The sequence below is a fragment of the Cebidichthys violaceus genome, unplaced genomic scaffold, assembly GCF_023349555.1.
Source record: "Cebidichthys violaceus isolate CVI_PGR_0920_01 unplaced genomic scaffold, fCebVio1.0.p SCAF_77, whole genome shotgun sequence".
In the NCBI taxonomy this organism is placed as follows: domain Eukaryota; kingdom Metazoa; phylum Chordata; class Actinopteri; order Perciformes; family Stichaeidae; genus Cebidichthys; species Cebidichthys violaceus.
Window position 1 is genome coordinate 103,727 of NW_027176961.1, and position 18,066 is coordinate 121,792.

At 39.1% G+C, this 18,066-nt stretch overlaps 1 protein-coding gene across 2 annotated transcripts in view; it reads left to right on the forward strand.

Annotated features, from left to right (window-relative positions):
* Positions 1-18,066, forward strand: part of prkd1 (protein kinase D1) — a 40,666-nt gene that overhangs the window by 10,570 nt on the left and 12,030 nt on the right. The window contains exons 3-16 of one of the 2 annotated variants that reach the window (XM_068737237.1): positions 5,151-5,282; positions 5,395-5,564; positions 6,325-6,348; positions 6,877-7,087; positions 7,591-7,668; positions 7,880-8,072; positions 8,174-8,297; positions 9,730-9,807; positions 10,399-10,566; positions 11,265-11,376; positions 13,673-13,725; positions 16,359-16,431; positions 16,850-16,956; positions 17,747-17,908. In XM_068737237.1, the coding sequence (XP_068593338.1) occupies positions 5,151-5,282; positions 5,395-5,564; positions 6,325-6,348; positions 6,877-7,087; positions 7,591-7,668; positions 7,880-8,072; positions 8,174-8,297; positions 9,730-9,807; positions 10,399-10,566; positions 11,265-11,376; positions 13,673-13,725; positions 16,359-16,431; positions 16,850-16,956; positions 17,747-17,908 (1,685 nt within the window). The remainder of the gene's footprint in view (positions 1-5,150; positions 5,283-5,394; positions 5,565-6,324; positions 6,349-6,876; positions 7,088-7,590; positions 7,669-7,879; positions 8,073-8,173; positions 8,298-9,729; positions 9,808-10,398; positions 10,567-11,264; positions 11,377-13,672; positions 13,726-16,358; positions 16,432-16,849; positions 16,957-17,746; positions 17,909-18,066) is intronic. The other variant, XM_068737238.1, reaches the window with a different exon arrangement.

An 18,066-nucleotide genomic window follows, 5' to 3' on the forward strand; every position in this document is an offset into this window, starting at 1 on the left:
TGGCCGATATTTCCAAAAATCACACAAAAACTATCTAGATTGATAAATAGCACTGCAGGTAGAGAACAAACATGTATTTATTATTTTGGGGTGAACTGTCCCTTTAAACATTATCCAACCCCCCCCCAAAAAAAAATTAATGAGTGCGGAAAAAGATCGATACACAATTGTATCGCAATATGTTTTTGTTGAACAATTAACAATTGCAATCCCAATATATGTTATCGCAAAATGTTTGACATTGCAATAAGATCGTATCGTGACTTAACCTTTTAAGCCCGAGGGTTAGGGTTAGGGTTAGGGTTAGTATCATGATAATAATATCGTGGGTACTCGGATTTTATTTGGTAAAGTTTTTTAAAACATTACCAATCCTTGCTTTAACTTTGCTCTGTTATTTTGTTGAAAAAGGACAAATACCGCAAAAGTGATGAATCATACATATAAAATATAAATTTACATTAACAACTGTTGAACATGTATTCGTGAAATACTGATTAAAGAATGTGAAATTAAGAATAAATGCAATGTGTGAAAATAAAGACCCCGAGACAGGATTCTGGGTAACAGTAGTTCCAAACCAAAGAAAGCCGGTATCGACTCGCTGGTTCACTGGTTTAGTCGACATGTAAAAAATATTTTGGTAAACTTTTTTTGGCAGCCCGATAAACAACTAGAAGAATCCAGATGTGAATAAAAGTGATTTTCCATCTCGGGTTTGTTGCCGTCTGCCAGACTCGTCTGTTTGGCTGCCGTCCAGCTCAGGACTCAGGTGTTTAAGCTACGCTACGCTAACGGCCCGACAGCTGCTGCTTCCCAATTTCCTGCCTCTCTGTCAACACCCACTACAGTGTGTGTGTGTGTGTGTGTGTGTGTGTGTGTGTGTGTGTGTGTGTGTGGATACATTTGCTGTTTATTTTAATGAATGTGTTTGTGTCTGTTTCTCTATTTAATAGATAGTTCCGGTTTATTACAACTTTGGTTTTGTTTAAATTTGTTCCCATTTGTATCCCTATAGCGCTCGCTTGAAAGCCACACGACTCCATTGACAAAAATATTAATTTTACCTCACAGAATACGCAAGTATACATACAAATCCAAACAGCTTACGGTGATAACCCAAATCCCGGCTGATTAGTCCACCTTCAAGTTGCAGATCAAATGTAAACACTAAAAGGAGCAGAAGCGGCAGGTGAAATACAAGTACTGAAAGCATATGAAGTGGCAGTGGAATTTGGAGTACTGAATGAAGTTAAAGTACCGAGTTTGAAAGACTAAAAGGAGTACTGAATATTGAGAGTACACCGTCCTCCAGATTATTTCCCTCTTCCTCTTCCTCACCCCCCCCCCCCCCCCCTCCCTCCCTCCATACCTTACCTCCTCCTCCTCTTCCTCCTCCTCTTCCTCCTCCTCTTCCTCCTCTGACACTCAGTAAAAAACACTTTTGTTAACAGCTCTCTGTCAGTCCCGGCGACAGCTCTAAGTGTGGAGGAAACAAACAGGAAATTGACTTTGTACGGTGTAACAAGGAGCTCCAGCCAAAAGAGCTGATTGGTCACAAAAAAACACATCCTGATAATTCCCCAAACACTCATCCAGACAGCTTTTTATTGGCTGTGATTTTAACCACAGAGCTAGTTAATAAACTGTGCTGTTACCTCCAGTTTTTATTTTTTAATCAGCTAATATTAAAGTTGTTTACAACACACAAAAAACCCCGAGGACGATGGGATTTCACCGCTTCACCGCTTCACTGTACCTTTCCTTTGATTGATTGACTTCATTAAAGTTTGTTATGAAGACAAACATTAAAATTCAATTGTAGGCAAATTAAACAATAATAATAACAAAAAGTTTTGAATGAGGGTACACAGGAAACTTGTGTTTGTCTCCCATGTGACACTAGAAGTTAACATTTGTTCATTTTACATTAAAGAGGCCATGCAAGTTATGTTGTTTTAACCCAAACCTTGATCTTTTTCTTCCCTAAACCTACCAAGTACTTTGTTGCCTAAACTTAAATAATGCAATGTGTTAAAATGTGTTAAAACTACACATTTGTGCTGTGAAGAGGTCGTGGTCGTATATCATACATGTACTCTCCAACACTCATGTATGTCGTTTTGGGAATCCTTAGCTAACAATCTATTCTGCTCTTTAGGTATGAAAACATAAAATAAAGATAACAGTAAAATATTCTGGGATTTGTGACTATTAATAGATGACACAATGTTAATAAAGGACTCACTCACTTTGCTGTTGTTATAGTTCTGACTGATTCTACTGATAGAATAAAGTTTACTCTACTGTTTCACCGTTATTGAGCTAAATAGATAAAACATAAATGTTATTATTGTTATTATTATTATTATTATCACCGCTGCTGGTTTGCAGTTTCTCCACCCGCAGTGTTTGTTTTGTGGTTGTGGGTTAACAAGCCACCACACTCCTTAACACATTTAATTCCATCACAGAGAAAACACACACACACACATAAACACAGGCATTTATATTCAGACAAGGACTACCTAGGAAACCCTCACACACACACACACACACACACACACACAAGTCATTTTCTGAAGCATATAATAACAGTTTGGGAGCTTGTTCAGACTTCCAAACGTATGTTGGCCCTCCAAACAAAAGGCATAAACAATAATTTGAATAAATGGAGGTAATTTCCTGCAGCAGAATGTCTAATCAGAGCCGTATTCTACTGGAGGACCACAGCACAGGGCGAGTGTGTGTGTGTGTGTGTGTGTGTGTGTGTGTGTGTGTGTGTGTGTGTGTGTGTGTGTGAAAGGCGAGAGAGATTTCAGAAATGCATACAGAGAGGGAGAGAGACAAAAAAACTACCCATCATGCCTTGCCAAGCCCGCTGGCCAACCAAACAAACAGTGGGTCCATCTGCGCCCGCTGAGAGCCTCTCGTACCTCCAAAACATTTACCAAATACCCGCTAACAACCCGTTCATTACTCTTTGTCTCCGCTCTGTTTATCTCCCTCCACTCATCTCGCTCTCTCTCTCTCTTTCCATCTCCGGCTAGTTAAAGAAACTCTGGTGACATACTCTCAACATTCTCCAGACTCAAACCGGCCACCAACCAAGCATCGCGTGTGTTTCACGGCCTGATGTCTGCACTGAAACGCACCGATGAGCCTCGCTGTTCAACACATCCTCACGCAACGGTTTGCAACGACGTTGTACGAAAAACGTTACTCGTTTGTCCTGCAAAAGTCAAGCTACACGAGTCACTTTCTGCTCGTTACATGAATCCAATCTTCTAGAAATAATCTTCTAGACTGAAATGTAATTTTAATAACGGTCATATATAATATCTGTCACTCTCTATTTGTGTAGTACTTTTCAAACAAAGATATGCAGTGCTTCACATCTGACAGAGATGATAAAATACATCACTTTAATTAAACAACGGACAGCTGATCAGCTGTGACACACCTCATGTTTGATTGACACTGCTTTTAAATAACGCTCCGAGTCTCATCTGTTACATCTCGATTTTACCAGACAAATTCCCACCTCTGAACTTGACTTGAACGCAGCATTAGTTCTTGTGCTTCTGCTTGTGTTCAAAGTTCTCACGTGTCCTCACTGACTAGACCTCTGCACAGGAGTTGAGAAACAAAAACAAGTGCTGCGAAGCTCACACAAGTGTGATGGGAAATGTTAGTGAGACACCCCGCCCCCCACAGAAGAGGTCCAATCAGGGACAATAAGTGAAGACACCTACACAGGTGCACCATGGGCCTTCAAATAACATTTCATATTTGGAAAAAATGGCTTTTCCTTCCAAATTATAGGGAGGGTTTTTAAAAAAAAAAAAAGTTACAAAAATAGAATAATTTAGGTATCAGCGCAGAAACTAAGGTATCACATGGGCACTAATATGTGGAGACTCAAACAATGCCCAGCTGACGAGCCCTGTTTCACAACAAGAATAACAAAATGCTGCATTTTTCATGTAATCATCACAAACTTAAATTATGATAAACTGTTATCTGTCACCAAGTCGCAATTTGAAACTCTACTCAGAAGAAAAAAGAGCAGATGTTCATGAATCAGGAAAGTATTTATCCCAAACTGCTGTGCAGCTCGTTAAACCACAGTGTTCTTTAAACCAGATGTTTTCTCCTTCATTAAAACCTAAATGTGACTCCATTATGTGTCATTGGTGTTTCTTTATGTCTTGTTTAACTTGGTGAAAACTTGTAAATTTTTTTCAGTAAAACTAAGATATCGGCGTTTTCTGTGTAACCGCTCAGGCCGGCCGGTCGATTCCCTCTCCGCTGTTGTGGGTTCATCAGCGGGAGTTCTGGTTGCTGCCGGAGTGCCGCCCCACTGAGTTTTTGTGAAAACAGCTGGAGGATGTTTGGGCTCAGATGGCTGTTATGGCCGCCGGCCCAGTCGGACCAGATCAGCGGCTGAATTATTTTTTTGGGAAAATGTGGAAAAGAAAACTCACTTTAGAATAATACAATATATTATTCATAATACTTGGAATCGAACATTACTACACTGTTGTTCTGCTGTTAACACATTTATGCATTTATACATTTTACTTCAGCTGACCCTTCAACTCCTTTCACTGCTTACACATCCGGTGGCGCTTCATCGGACTCAATCTGTCAGTTTGTACATTTGGACTGATGTTTTGACTCCTTTCAGTGTTCACACTGACACGTCCTATCCTGTCATAACTTTACCTTAATTCTCACTTCAACTCCTTTCACCTGTTACACATCCACTGACATTTCAAATCATTTCAGTGCCTACGCTTCATGATTACTTTCTTTTCAGTTCATACTTCAACTCCATTAATGCAAACATTTCAAGTGACACTTCGTGTTGTCTCAAAACGCTCTCTTCAACTCCTTTTGGTGCTAACATCTCAAATGAAACTCTAAATTAACTCAGCGCTTCCACTTCTAACTGCCACTTCAGCTCCTTTAAATGCCTCAACTTTATTCTACAAATTCAAAAGCTCAGAATATTCAAATTTTCAAGACTTTCAATCTGTTTTAAGTATTTAACATAACTGATTAGAGGAATGATTGCTTGGTTCATTTGGAGTCTTCTTTCCCGACAGAAAAAACTGGCTCACTGGTTGTTGAATCTTTTTTTGCAGCTTCAGCCACAGTGGAGGACTTCCAGATCCGTCCACACTGTCTGTTTGTCCACTCGTACCGAGCTCCGGCCTTCTGCGACCACTGTGGAGAGATGCTGTGGGGACTCGTTCGTCAGGGACTCAAATGTGAAGGTACGAAACCTACCGACGAAGCTCACGAGGCTCCAAAAAAATATACCAAAATCAGTTCTCACATTTGTTTTTTTGTCGACAAATGAATCTGCTGGTTTTTGTTTCTGATCAGGCTGTGGTCTGAACTATCACAAGCGTTGTGCCTTTAAGATCCCCAACAACTGCAGCGGAGTGAGGCGGCGGCGCTCGTCCAACGTCTCCCTAACGGGGGGGCTGGTAAACCTGGGTCGCCCCCTCTCCGCTGAGCCCTCACCCCCCTTCTACACCGACGATGCTTTACTGGTCAGTGGACTGTATTCATCCTGAACGTGTCTCTGTGATTTATTTCTTTAGTTTTGAAAGACTAGTCTCGTTTAGAAATCCAAGAACCAACTCCTGACAAGTAGCCAGCAGTCTGAGTCCCTAACAAGCTGACAAGTTCTTAATTATGGACTTGATGGTGCATTTGTCGGTGGTGATGATTGGTGCATGCTACAAGATGGAGGCTAAAGCTAACAGATCCTAGGCTGCAGTCCAACTACCGTGCAGGTTATAGAAAACAGCATCGTTCTTGTGTTTCAGGGTAGAGCCCTCATATCACAGATCGATCTGGCCAGTAAATATGTTCGTGCTCTATCAGACTTGCTTTGTTCTGACCTACATCTGTTTGGATGCTTACAATAGAGGAACAAAAGTTGAGATTTATGTGGTTCTTCTTTGAATTTTTAAACAGTGTGTTTCACTTTAAGAAATGAGAGCTGAATGGCCAACTTTTGTGTTTTTGGTATTTTGAAACGAATATTAATCACACAAATATATACAGGCTTTCTTACTACAGCTATCCTTGGTTGCGTTCTGGCACTAGAGGACCAATCAGGAGTCAGTTCTGGTCCTCATATCACTGCCAGATGTGGCTCAATGATGTTTGACTTAACAATTTTAGATTGGAGATACTAAATCAGCTGGTTCAGTGAAAAGTAAAATAATATATGTCAATGTTCTTTCATTAGAACATTAAAACCCAACTCTGAACATCTTCCTTTTGTTCTCTTTGATTGTTCAGTCTCCGGTCAGTCCCAGCATGGAGGTAAGTTCCACCACTTTTATCCAGAATAATAACGAACTGTACTTGGATTAAAACTTGTGTGGCATTTTTGCTTCTAACTATTTAACAGAGTACACAGTTAAAACATTATTGGAGGAAATAAATGTCAGATTTAAAATTCTAACATTCTGCATCGCCCATCTCTCTATTTGACTGTTACTGTTTGTAGCATTGAGTTTCATCATAGCGATTTAAGCTTTTTGGTTCGAGGAGACTTGTGGGTTTAAAGAGTTTGATATAAATATATATAATAATAATATATATATTTTTTTAAAACAAGTTTTTCTTGTCAAGCCCAGAAGAACAGATGTGAACCTGAAAAGTTTCCCATTAGACTAACTGGTGAAAATCAATAATGATTATTTATTTGCCATTTTCTCAGCATCTAAGCCAATAAGTCAAGTTGTCTGGGAATAAATCTATTCCTCTAAATCTATTTTTTTTTGGTTGAACATGTCCCACAAAGTCATGACCGCTCCTCCACACTGGTCTCCTGATCTTTGTCTCCAGCAGAAGAACCAATTAGATTACTTCCCTGGTCGAGAGCGGCGCTCCAGCTCCCAGTCGTACATCGGCCGTCCCATCGAACTCGACAAGATCTTTCTGTCAAAGGTCAAAGTTCCTCATACCTTCCTGATCCACTCATACACCCGACCCACCGTCTGCCAGCACTGCAAGAAGCTGCTGAAAGGCCTCTTCAGACAGGGCCTGCAGTGTAAAGGTGAGCATCTTCACAACTTTTATACATTTGTTTAAATAATCCCATGTCAGGTAAACGCTGCAGTGAGCTTAACAGTTAAAATACAAAAGTATTTTGACAGAAGAAACACCGTCCTGATAATTTATCTTCATCCAAGCGGCAAGCTGCATTCTCTCTAGTGTCCACCAGGGGGCGACTCCTCTGGTTGTATAGAAGTCTAGTCTAAAATGACTCTACTTCTCTCTTGATTTATTCCCTCAGTAAACATTGTAAACATGAGTTTATGGTCTCAATCTCTAGTTTACAGTCTTCTTCAATACAGCATGATGTTCATTTAGTACATTATGGTCCATTTAAATAATATTTAAATTGCATATTTGTCCTTCCACTGCAAATGTTTCCTGTTGGTTTAAAAACATTGCATTATTTCCTGCTTACTGAATAAATGGCATTTTGTCGAACAAATGTTGGACTGTAACCTTCTGGGACCTAATGGCTGCTCTCCTTCCTTGTTTCTCCATCAGATTGTAAATTTAACTGTCATAAACGATGTGCTCCTAAAGTGCCAAACAACTGCCTGGGAGAAGTTTCCAAAAATGGAGGCAAGTTTCAACAGACACACACACACACACACACACACACCTGATGCTACCGATACTTAATATATGAAGAACCACATCACAACTACATAAACAAACCTTAATGCTACGACCAAGTCTTCATGTCCTCACTTTGATGGTCTACAACATCTGGTCCTCACAACGGTAGAAACATGAAACTACACATCCAGGTGTGTGTGTGTTTGTTTTGTAGAGCTCCTGAGCCCGGGGGCGGAGTCAGACGTTGTCATGGTGGAGGGTTGCCTTGACGACCCCGATGTCGATCAAGGTGGCGATGACATGGACGAGGTGCTGACATCAGAGGGGGGTCTCATGCTGGAGGCGGGGCCAAGCGACCTCTGCGACCTTCACGACCCCGACCTGGACGAGTCCAACCGGGCCATCAGGTACGGAAACACACACACACACACACACACACACACACACACACACACACAGAAACACACACACTGATGTGTGAGATTGACTTTTGTCCCGCCCCCGGCAGCCCGTCCACCAGTAACAACATCCCTCTCATGCGAGTCGTTCAGTCCGTCAAACACACAAAGAGGAAGACGAGCAACGTGATGAAGGAGGGCTGGATGGTCCACTACACCAGCAAGGACACTCTGGTACGTCTACCTGTCTGCCTGTTACACTGTTTATCTCTCTTCACTTCCTTTTAATCATTTAGTGTATCCATGACTTGAATTATTAATTCAAGAAAAATGTAAAACTATGTCTTTAACTAAAAACAATTGAAATAAAAGTTATTATTGTCTGCCAGTTTACGAAGAGTGAACCATGAATAAACAGCAAGAAAACTAAATAACAACAATAATTAACTGATTAAAGTTGTTGTATGGAAAGTATTTATGAACAGATTGTGGTAGAATGTAATGTAAAATGTAGTTTTGAAAAAAGTTTTCAGAGTGAGTGAGATGATTTCGATCTGGTCTGAAGTGAACGTTGATTTATTTGTCACATAATTTACGTCCTTCAGTAACACTTCCACGCTTATTTGAACTCAATCTTTTCCTAAACTTATCAAAGTAGTTTTGATGACTAAACGTGAATAAGTTGTTTCCTGTGAAGAAGGAAGTTTATTAGCTGTTAACCAAACACGGTTTTTATGATCATTAATAATTCTGGTTCATCATGAAGCCGGGGACCATTTCATCCTACTTTTAAGAAGTTAAAGTACTTGTCATCACACCTGTGTAGACTTGCCTCTTATTTATGGGAACATTTTTACTGCTGTGTTGTATTTGACTCAAGTGTTTTGGACAAGAAAGAGATCTGTTATAAGAATGAAATGAAAGTTGCAGTGAGGGAGTCCTGAGTGTTCAGTGTGACGAGTCGAGGAGGCCCCAAACTGTTCATCCATGAGGGGGGGGGGGGTGTTCAGGACCAGGACAGAGTGTCCCGGACTGAGTTCATCTGTGTTCACTGACATCACTGCAGATATTTCACTGCTAGAGCTGAACTGCTGCTGCTCACACTGTTTGATTGGCTGTTGAGTATTTAATTAGATTAATTAATACGTATTATTCAGTTTAAATATTGAGCATAAATATAAGTGATCATACTGTCTGTAAACGGAGTTGCGTTGATTTCCTATATTTATCTTATTGGTTTTTGTTGTCTTTTCTCTACACGTCAACAGGAGGAGATCTTCTGTTATAAATAAACATAAACATGCTGATAACCTCTGTGAAATGAAAATATTAATATGAGTAGGATAAATGAATTAGAAACAACACTAGACAGAAATATGATAAGAATATTAAACAGTTCATGGGAGTTTTTTTAAAGAAAAGTGTAATAGATTGTATATTGTGTTCAGTCAGATGAGGTGTTGCTGCTCTGCATCGTTCAGCTCTGTGTGAAAGTTGAAACAAGTTTTTTGTGATTCTGTTAAATGACGTCAGCGTTTCTCTCTGTTCACTTTCCTCTGGACATCCTTCTCTCCCTTCTTCCTCTCACCCTCTCCATCTCTCTCCTCGCCTGCTGTCTCTTCTGACTTCTCATTTCTTCTTTCTCCTCTTCCTCTCTATGTTTCAGAGGAAGAGGCATTACTGGCGGCTGGACAGTAAATGCATCACGCTGTTTCAGAACGACACAGGAAGTAAATACTACAAGGTAAGAGGAGCTCCGTCACCAAAGGACAATTCTGGTGTATTTGGAGTTTTACTCGTATTTTAAATTGTTTATCTTCCTCTTAAGGGATCAGTATCTTTATGCTTTCTGTTTAAACTGCTTGTTGAGCAGATGTCTATAACTAAACCCCCAGCATCCTTTTAGTTCAATCAAAGCTCAAATCCTCTCACATCTTCGTTGAGTCTGTCCTCAAACCAGTTCATCCAGGAAACGAGGGAAAGATTTTCACGTCCTGATATGACACTCACATAATCTCCTCCAGTCAAATTCCTTGATTCTGATTCTGGTTGAAGTTAGATTTAAGCTCTCGTGTTGGTATTTTAAAAACATGAGGATCCATTAAAGAGCAGAACTGACATTTGTCAGTGCTGGCGGGTGGGAAGCTAGTGAGGGATCATGTCCTTTTGTTAAAAGCATCACACACTTTACAGCGATGCTTTTGTGTTTGCAGGGATGTTTTTCGGGGTACATCATAGTACTTTTGAAGCTACACACACACTGTAGTATTACACAAATGCACCGGTAACAAGTTGAAGTAAAGAGTGCAACGATCTGTCCCTCGTCTCTCTGCAGGAAATCCCTCTGTCGGAGATCTTGTGTCTGGAACCGGCTCAGACCTTCTCTCTGCTCCCCGATGGAGCCAACCCTCACTGCTTTGAGATCGCCACCGCGTCGCTGGTTTACTACATCGGAGAACACCTGCAGAGAGCTGAGTCCTCTGTGAGCGGCAGCAGCATTCTGGTGAATATATGATGCTCGGTTTATTTTTATGTAGTAGAGCTTTGATGTGTCCAGTGGTTTAGATCTATTTAGATGTTTTACTCAAGTAAAACTACTGAAAGCATGTATAAGGATTCCATTATTATTAAAAGTCAGTAAAAGTACAGATGTATTATAATCAATTAGTTCTTAAAACCTCAAAAATGGAAAAAAAAAAAAAAAGGTGAATTTGTGTAGTTTGATCCAATTTAATTCAGGCCCCTCCAAAGTGTCCCAGAATAAATGTGAGGGGTCATGAGATTATTAATGGTAGAGGAAAAAACTAAGTTCTGATACACACATCTCTTAATTATTGTATTTTTCAGTGAGTTATTGGATAATTTGATCTCTCCAAACTACACCAACCAATTTAACAAATTGTATTTTCTTGGCTAAATATATATACAAATATTTTTTTATGTAAAATCTTAATCTGAAAGGTAACTAGTAACTACAGCTGCCAGATAAACATAGTAGAATAAAATGCACAACATTTACCTCTTAAGTAGGCTAGCATAAAGTGAAAATTACTATAGTAGAAATATCTCAAAATTATACTTATATACACAGTACTTGAGTAAATGTACTTACTTTATACCACTGCCTATGTAATTTTGTGATTAAAGGTAATCACGGATGACTGGTACTTTATACTGACGGTTTTTATTGGCTGCTTTCAGGTCAGCGGAGTCGGACAGGATGTGGCTCGTATGTGGGAGATGGCCATCCAGCATGCTTTGATGCCGGCCGTCTCTACAGGAATTTCCCACAACTCTCACCGCAGTGGACACAGTAAGACAGTTTAAAACCTGTACCCATGTTGGTATTATTAGAAGGATTTGTCTTTAAACTTGGTTATTTAAAACTTTAATTTGTGGTATTGGTCAATAGCAATTTGCTTTGACCTGCTGTGTTGATCCCACTTAATTTCGTTAGGTCATAAATGAGTCGGGGTCTGAGGCTGAACCTTCAACTAGTTTTGGTCCATATGTCACACAACTTTATTGTCTCAATTCAAAACTTGTCATTTCAGTCAAAGTAAGAATGAACATTTCTATGGAGTGCCACAAGGTTCGATTTTGGATCCACTACTTTTGTACATCTTTGTATGGTTCAATGAGAGCTCATCATTGGTGAGGATGATGTTAATTTTAATCGTTATGCAGACGACACCCAGCTCTATATAGCTGATGGTTCTAAAGACCTCAGACCCATTTACTGCCTTAAAAACTGTATATGCTGTTTGGACATGTTCCTGTCTTTTTATACTATAGAAGATTAAGGTTAACAATTTCATATTTCTGATTTGACCCAGCCTCACGACAGGAGTTGATTCAACTAACTTTCTGCCTCAGCCAGTAAAAACTTGTGCAGCCAAACTTTGTTCATAATCATGGAACTTTATTTCAAAATTTTCTGAAGGTCCCAAATTTTCAAATCCAATCTGTCCCAGCACAACATATGGTGAAATTCTGAGATGCCTCCAGAACAAATTTAACCAATGAATAAAATAAAAAATTATCTGACAAATAGATAAAATCAGAAATACAGAAAGATAATAATAATAAGACTTAAACAATGAGAGACTATAATTCGTATGATTTAATGTTAGTGTGAGTTTCAAAACCTGAAACTACACAACCAGTACATGCTATATATTTTTCAATATGTATTTAAAAGAATTCAAAAATAAAAAGATTGCAGACATGTACTCAACATAATGGTACAAAAAATGAATTCATAGAAATCAAAACATTGAATTAAATCATTTTATATTATTTTTATTTTTGGGATGAATAATGATAAAAACATACGTTATTCATGTAATACAAACTACATTTTTAGTGTTTATAAGTTTGAGACTCTTAATATATTCTTTAAATTTACATACAAATCCAGTGCAATTGTAACTTTTGTTATTGTTGCATTCATGTATGTAAATAATACAATAATACCAATAATCACAATCAATAAATTTACTATGAATTCAATGCTATATTTATGAGTAAGACGTAACCAAACAAATGCGTTAAAGCTGTACAAAATACATACAATTGATAAAGAGTCATTTACAGTGCAGGACATGAAGGAAGCCTGAGCGGCTTATTCAGAGTACTTTCCTTTTAAAACAAATAAAACAATGACATTATTACTCATCAAAACCAAAACAAAATAACGAAAATACAAACAAACACAGAACACAAAGAAAGAAAACAGAAAATACAAATCTAGAATAAGTAGATATGTACAACCAGCGAAGCCTCTTGTTGAGGTTCAAGATGAAATTAGATATTTCTTTAACTGTGTCCTAAAAGCTGGCCAGGAAGTTTCATAACCAAATCTAATTGTCAGGTTGAATTTTGGGGAAATGTGTGTTAAAGGATACATCTTAAATATGTATTGTATTCAATGGATGTGCATCATGATGCTGACATTACTGACATTGTGGAATAATGATAAATTATTCCAGCATTGAATCTGCTTACGGGGAAATAAACAGGAATGCTGCATGTTAAGAGGGTTAGAGTCACCGGTTTGTCTTCCTCACTTTAATAAGAACACATGATGTTTAGACGTTCAGAGAATCTATATAAAATTGGACAAATGTGAATGTTATTATAGCATTATCATCCCGCCTGTGAAAGGACAGATTTGCAGCTCAGGTATTAATGTTCACGGTGAATTCTCCCGCAGACTCTCAGATCCCCTCAGGGCCGTCGACACCCACACAAAAACCCATCAGAGATATTTCAGACCTCCTCTGACGTCAAACTGATCATGACTAACACTTCACTGTTGGTCTCAGTGCGTTCTCCGACTCTGTGTGTTCACCTGTAGGGAAAATACACTGAAATAATACAACGTCTCAACCACCGGAAGGCTACAGGCTTCAGATTTAGAACATCTATTATTCAGTAGATCTACTTCTTAGAGAAAGTACACAGCTTAGTAACAGAAGGTCTTAAATAACATGTGTGTCATTCACTTCTTAACATCAACAATTATTTGTGTTTTTATTATTTCCCTTAAAGATGCTCATTGTTTCTCTTCAGTTTTAGCTCTGATTGTGTTTGTGTCTCATCAACAGAGGAAATTTCCATCAGTATTTCTGTCTCCAACTGCCAGATCCAGGAGAACGTGGTGAGAAAACACACACACACACACACACACACACACACACACACACATAAATGTAGTGGTGTTTATACACAGGTATACATCATATAAACATCTCTAGGCATCATCATTCAGCACACACCTTCCTAAAATCACCCAACAGAGGAAGCACCCTAAAAAAGTAAAAGTCCTGCATTCAAAATGTTACTTCAGTAAAAGTACAAAACTTAGCAGCAAAATATATTAAAAGTATCAAAAGATAAAAGTACAGAAGGTATTAAATATTGGATCATTATTGTTGATGTATTAATATGTAAGTGGTAATTTATCAATACTAACCACTTCATATACTTTTGCTACTTTAAACTATAATAAGGCATCATATTTGACAAAGAGATTATATGTTTTATATGTAATATCTCAATTAGAAAATGAACTAGCGCTCTTGAAAAATGGCCAATATTTTTTTCTGAAATTTAGTAAAGTAAAAGTATGAGTACGAATATCTAAAATTTGTACTTACAGGGATAGTTTGGATCTTTGGAAGTGAAGGCAGCAGCAAAACGTATTTTAGACACCGAAAAAAAAAAATCAATCAATCAATCTTTATTTGTAGAGCACCTTTCACAGAGGTTAGTGCAGTTCAAAGCCACCACACTCCTTTGATTAAAACAGTGATTCTATCTCACAGTTGTTGTGTGATTTTAGTGAAATCAGAGCTAAACCTTTAAAACAGCAAAGTCACACAATGATATCGGCCGATGTATCAGTCGGTCTTTAACAGAGGGAGTGACAAAAACAACACATGTTGTTTCCTGGTTAGCTTCCGGTTTTCGGTTCATTAACTTTCTGTCATGAGCTTAAGATGCAAGATGAAGGTCTCCGTCTTCCTCCAACTACAAACTACATCCTGTTTACATCCTCTGATCCCTCTTCATTCACTTGCATTTTGAAGAGTTGGAGGACGTGTCACCGAGTTGAGCATCAAACGCTCCTGTGCATTAACATCATAAAGATGTTTTATTTTTTTCACACGAGGCTGAAAAATGTCTGCAAACTCTATTCATGCAAATGTAACCGCAGAGAACATGGAGTCCCAATCTCCATGCAGAAAATAGCGCCTCACCTTTTTTTTTTCCCCGTCCGTCTCCAAGGTGAGCGCGTCTTCGAGCACCTTCAAATGGAGATTACTGTGATTACTCACTCAGCCAAACGGTTTCCATGGCGACGGTGGATGGTAATTAGGCAGCGAGGCTTCGGGGAGAGGGGGGGGGGGGGGGGTTATAATATTGTATTTCTGTCCTCTTTGCTCGAGGTGTGATATTAAGCTGTCAGCTGACGGGGGAGAAAAGGGAGACGTGATTGCAGACAAGGAGAAAATATTTTGCAGTTTTGGTGTCAAAGCTGTGGCAGATCAGTGACGCCGAGTAGTTACACTCACTCAGTCTCTGAACAACTCCAGCAGTAGTTACACTCACTCAGTCTCTGAACAACTCCAGCAGTAGTTACACTCAGTCAGTCTCTGAACAACTCCAGCAGTAGTTACACTCAGTCGGTCTCTGAACAACTCCAGCAGTAGTTACACTCAGTCGGTCTCTGAACAACTCCAGCAGTAGTTACACTCAGTCGGTCTCTGAACAACTCCAGCAGTAGTTACACTCAGTCGGTCTCTGAACAACTCCAGCAGGTGATGAATTTTTTAACCCACTTTCTGTCACACGGCCTCGGCCTCCTCCACTCCAGCTGGAGCAACTCTCACAGGAAACTTCACAACTTTTACAACTTTTAAAAAGTTCGGCTCCACTGGTGTAAAGTAACTAAGTACATTTGCTCAGGTACTGTTTGAGAGTTTGCATTTCTTCTGCTTTATTAGTTATTACATGAAAACATTGTGCTGCAATTTACAGATTATGAAAGAAAAATATCAAATAAAATGTGATACGAAACATACAAAGCAGTAAATACACACTAGCTACAATATCAAAGTGATAGTTCATTAATCCATCAGATCATAATCCAATAAAATAATATTGTTCTGCTTGATGAGTTTACTTTTGTTACTTTACAGGCAACGATATCGTTTTTCATGCACTAATCCATGTTGAGATTTTGGCCTATTTTTGTTCCAGAACACGTTTTCTTTCAGACTCTTGGAAATAAAACATTTATTTTAATTCTTTGTAGATTTCTCCTAAAAGTTTCCATTACATAACGCCTTATTTGCATTTCAGACATTTTAGACAACATTTCAGAAAACTTGTAATACAATAAATACTCGTCTTAATGTGAGTGATGAAGTGGTGAAGTTTGATGGTGATATCTACTAGTTCATGTTGTGACCCTCTTCACCTGGAGACTCTTCTAAATGTCTGGACTTTAACTAAACGTCTCTTTAAAGGAGCTTTTCTATAAATGGAGTTTTTCTCACACTCTGATCCAGAAATCTCCACTTCAGTAGTTCTGACATCCACCAAACTTTACACCTTCATTCCTCTCTGTGTGCTGAAGCTTTCTACAGAGGGCTTTGTTCACACACCATTCACACACTCATTTATACATGTATTAATAAAACATGGAAACTGACTGAATTTACGTTAGAGCTTCATTTGGAATGATTGATGTGAACTTCTGCTCACACTTGTTTTTCTGTTTTCCAGGACATCAACTCGGTGTATCAGATCTTTCCAGACGAGGTTCTTGGCTCAGGACAGTTTGGCATCGTCTATGGAGGTAAAACGTACAAAATAACATTTAAACCTGCAGTAAGATAAAAGATTTGAACAATAAAGACAAAGTGTTTTGAGAAAAAGTCTTAAGATGTTAGGATATTTTGACACTAACATTCTTAATATTGAGAGAATAATATAGTTTATTTTTCAATTTAAATTTACATTCTAATATTTTAATTGAAACTCTTGGATTTCTTTTTTCTTACAAGATAAATTGCAAAATTTCTAAAACATTAAAAAAACATTAAAAAAAAATCAATGCTTGCTTCTAGAGACGAAGCTGATCGGCTCAAATCAAACCGTCCAAACAAACCTTGACTTAGTGAATAAAAGACGATAAATAATAATAATAATAATAATAATAATAATAATAATAATAATAATAATAATAATATTGATTGTTGTGTATTTTCATGCAGGTAAACACAGAAAGTCCGGCCGGGACGTCGCCATCAAGATTATCGACAAACTCCGCTTCCCCACCAAACAAGAGAGTCAGCTGCGCAACGAGGTGGCCATCCTGCAGGTACACAGACACACACATACACACACACACACACACTCACAGCGGAGCCTGTTGGCTGTGAGTGAGACTTCCTGCCGTGAACGACTTCATTACCGTGGCAACACCGTAGGGGTGTGACATCCTGTAATATTCCAGCGCTGCTCAACCTGCAGAAGCTGCTGCTGCAAACACACACACACACACACACACACACACACACACACACACCTGCACACAAAACGCTGTCTGCTCTGATCTACTGGAGACACGTTGGGTTTCTAAAATTCAATTTTGATTCTTGTGAGTATTTTATTCAGATAGAATTGAACAAAATATATGATTTAAAGCTTTTGCAACTATTAAGAGTCATCAGAATACATGTTTGTGTTTATGACTGATATCATGATGTTTCCATGGATCACGTTCATCACTGATCACCTGGATAAACACCTTTGTTGCGTCACATGACATGAGAGAGAAATGACACATTCAAAATGAATCATGAGGAGATCATTGTCCGTCCACTTTGACTGATGTTTGAGCACCAGGTCTCTGTAAAGATGGATTTCATCCATCAGGCAGCCACGAGCATGCTGTGTAGCGGAGTAGCCTCAGGTCCTAGCTGGGTTAGCTTAGCTTTACTCTCGGTGGTGTTGGTTCCGGCAGTTCCGGCAGGTCCGGTCGGTGATCGTCTCAAATTCTGCTGCACTTAATCCCCACGCTTTGTTTTCCGATGTTGAGTGAATGTGTTCTGTCAGGAAACGTCAAAAAAGTAAAAAAAATACTGCTTTCTTCCTCCTCCCCCCTCCAGAGTTTGCACCACCCGGGCGTGGTCAACCTGGACTGCATGTTTGAGACCCCGGAGAGGGTGTTCGTCGTCATGGAGAAGCTCCACGGAGACATGCTGGAGATGATCCTGTCCAGTGAGAAGGGACGACTCCCCGAGAGGATCACCAAGTTCATGGTCACGCAGGTAACGTGGCTTCATCTTCCTCTTCGTCACTTTAAGACGCTTGAGTTTAAACTTCTGTGGGCTATACATGAAGGTGGTGATGCACCTGAAGCTCTTTGGTAACTGACAGAAGCACCAGAAGAAGAAGAACTTCTGCAATGTTTCAGTGCATTCAAACC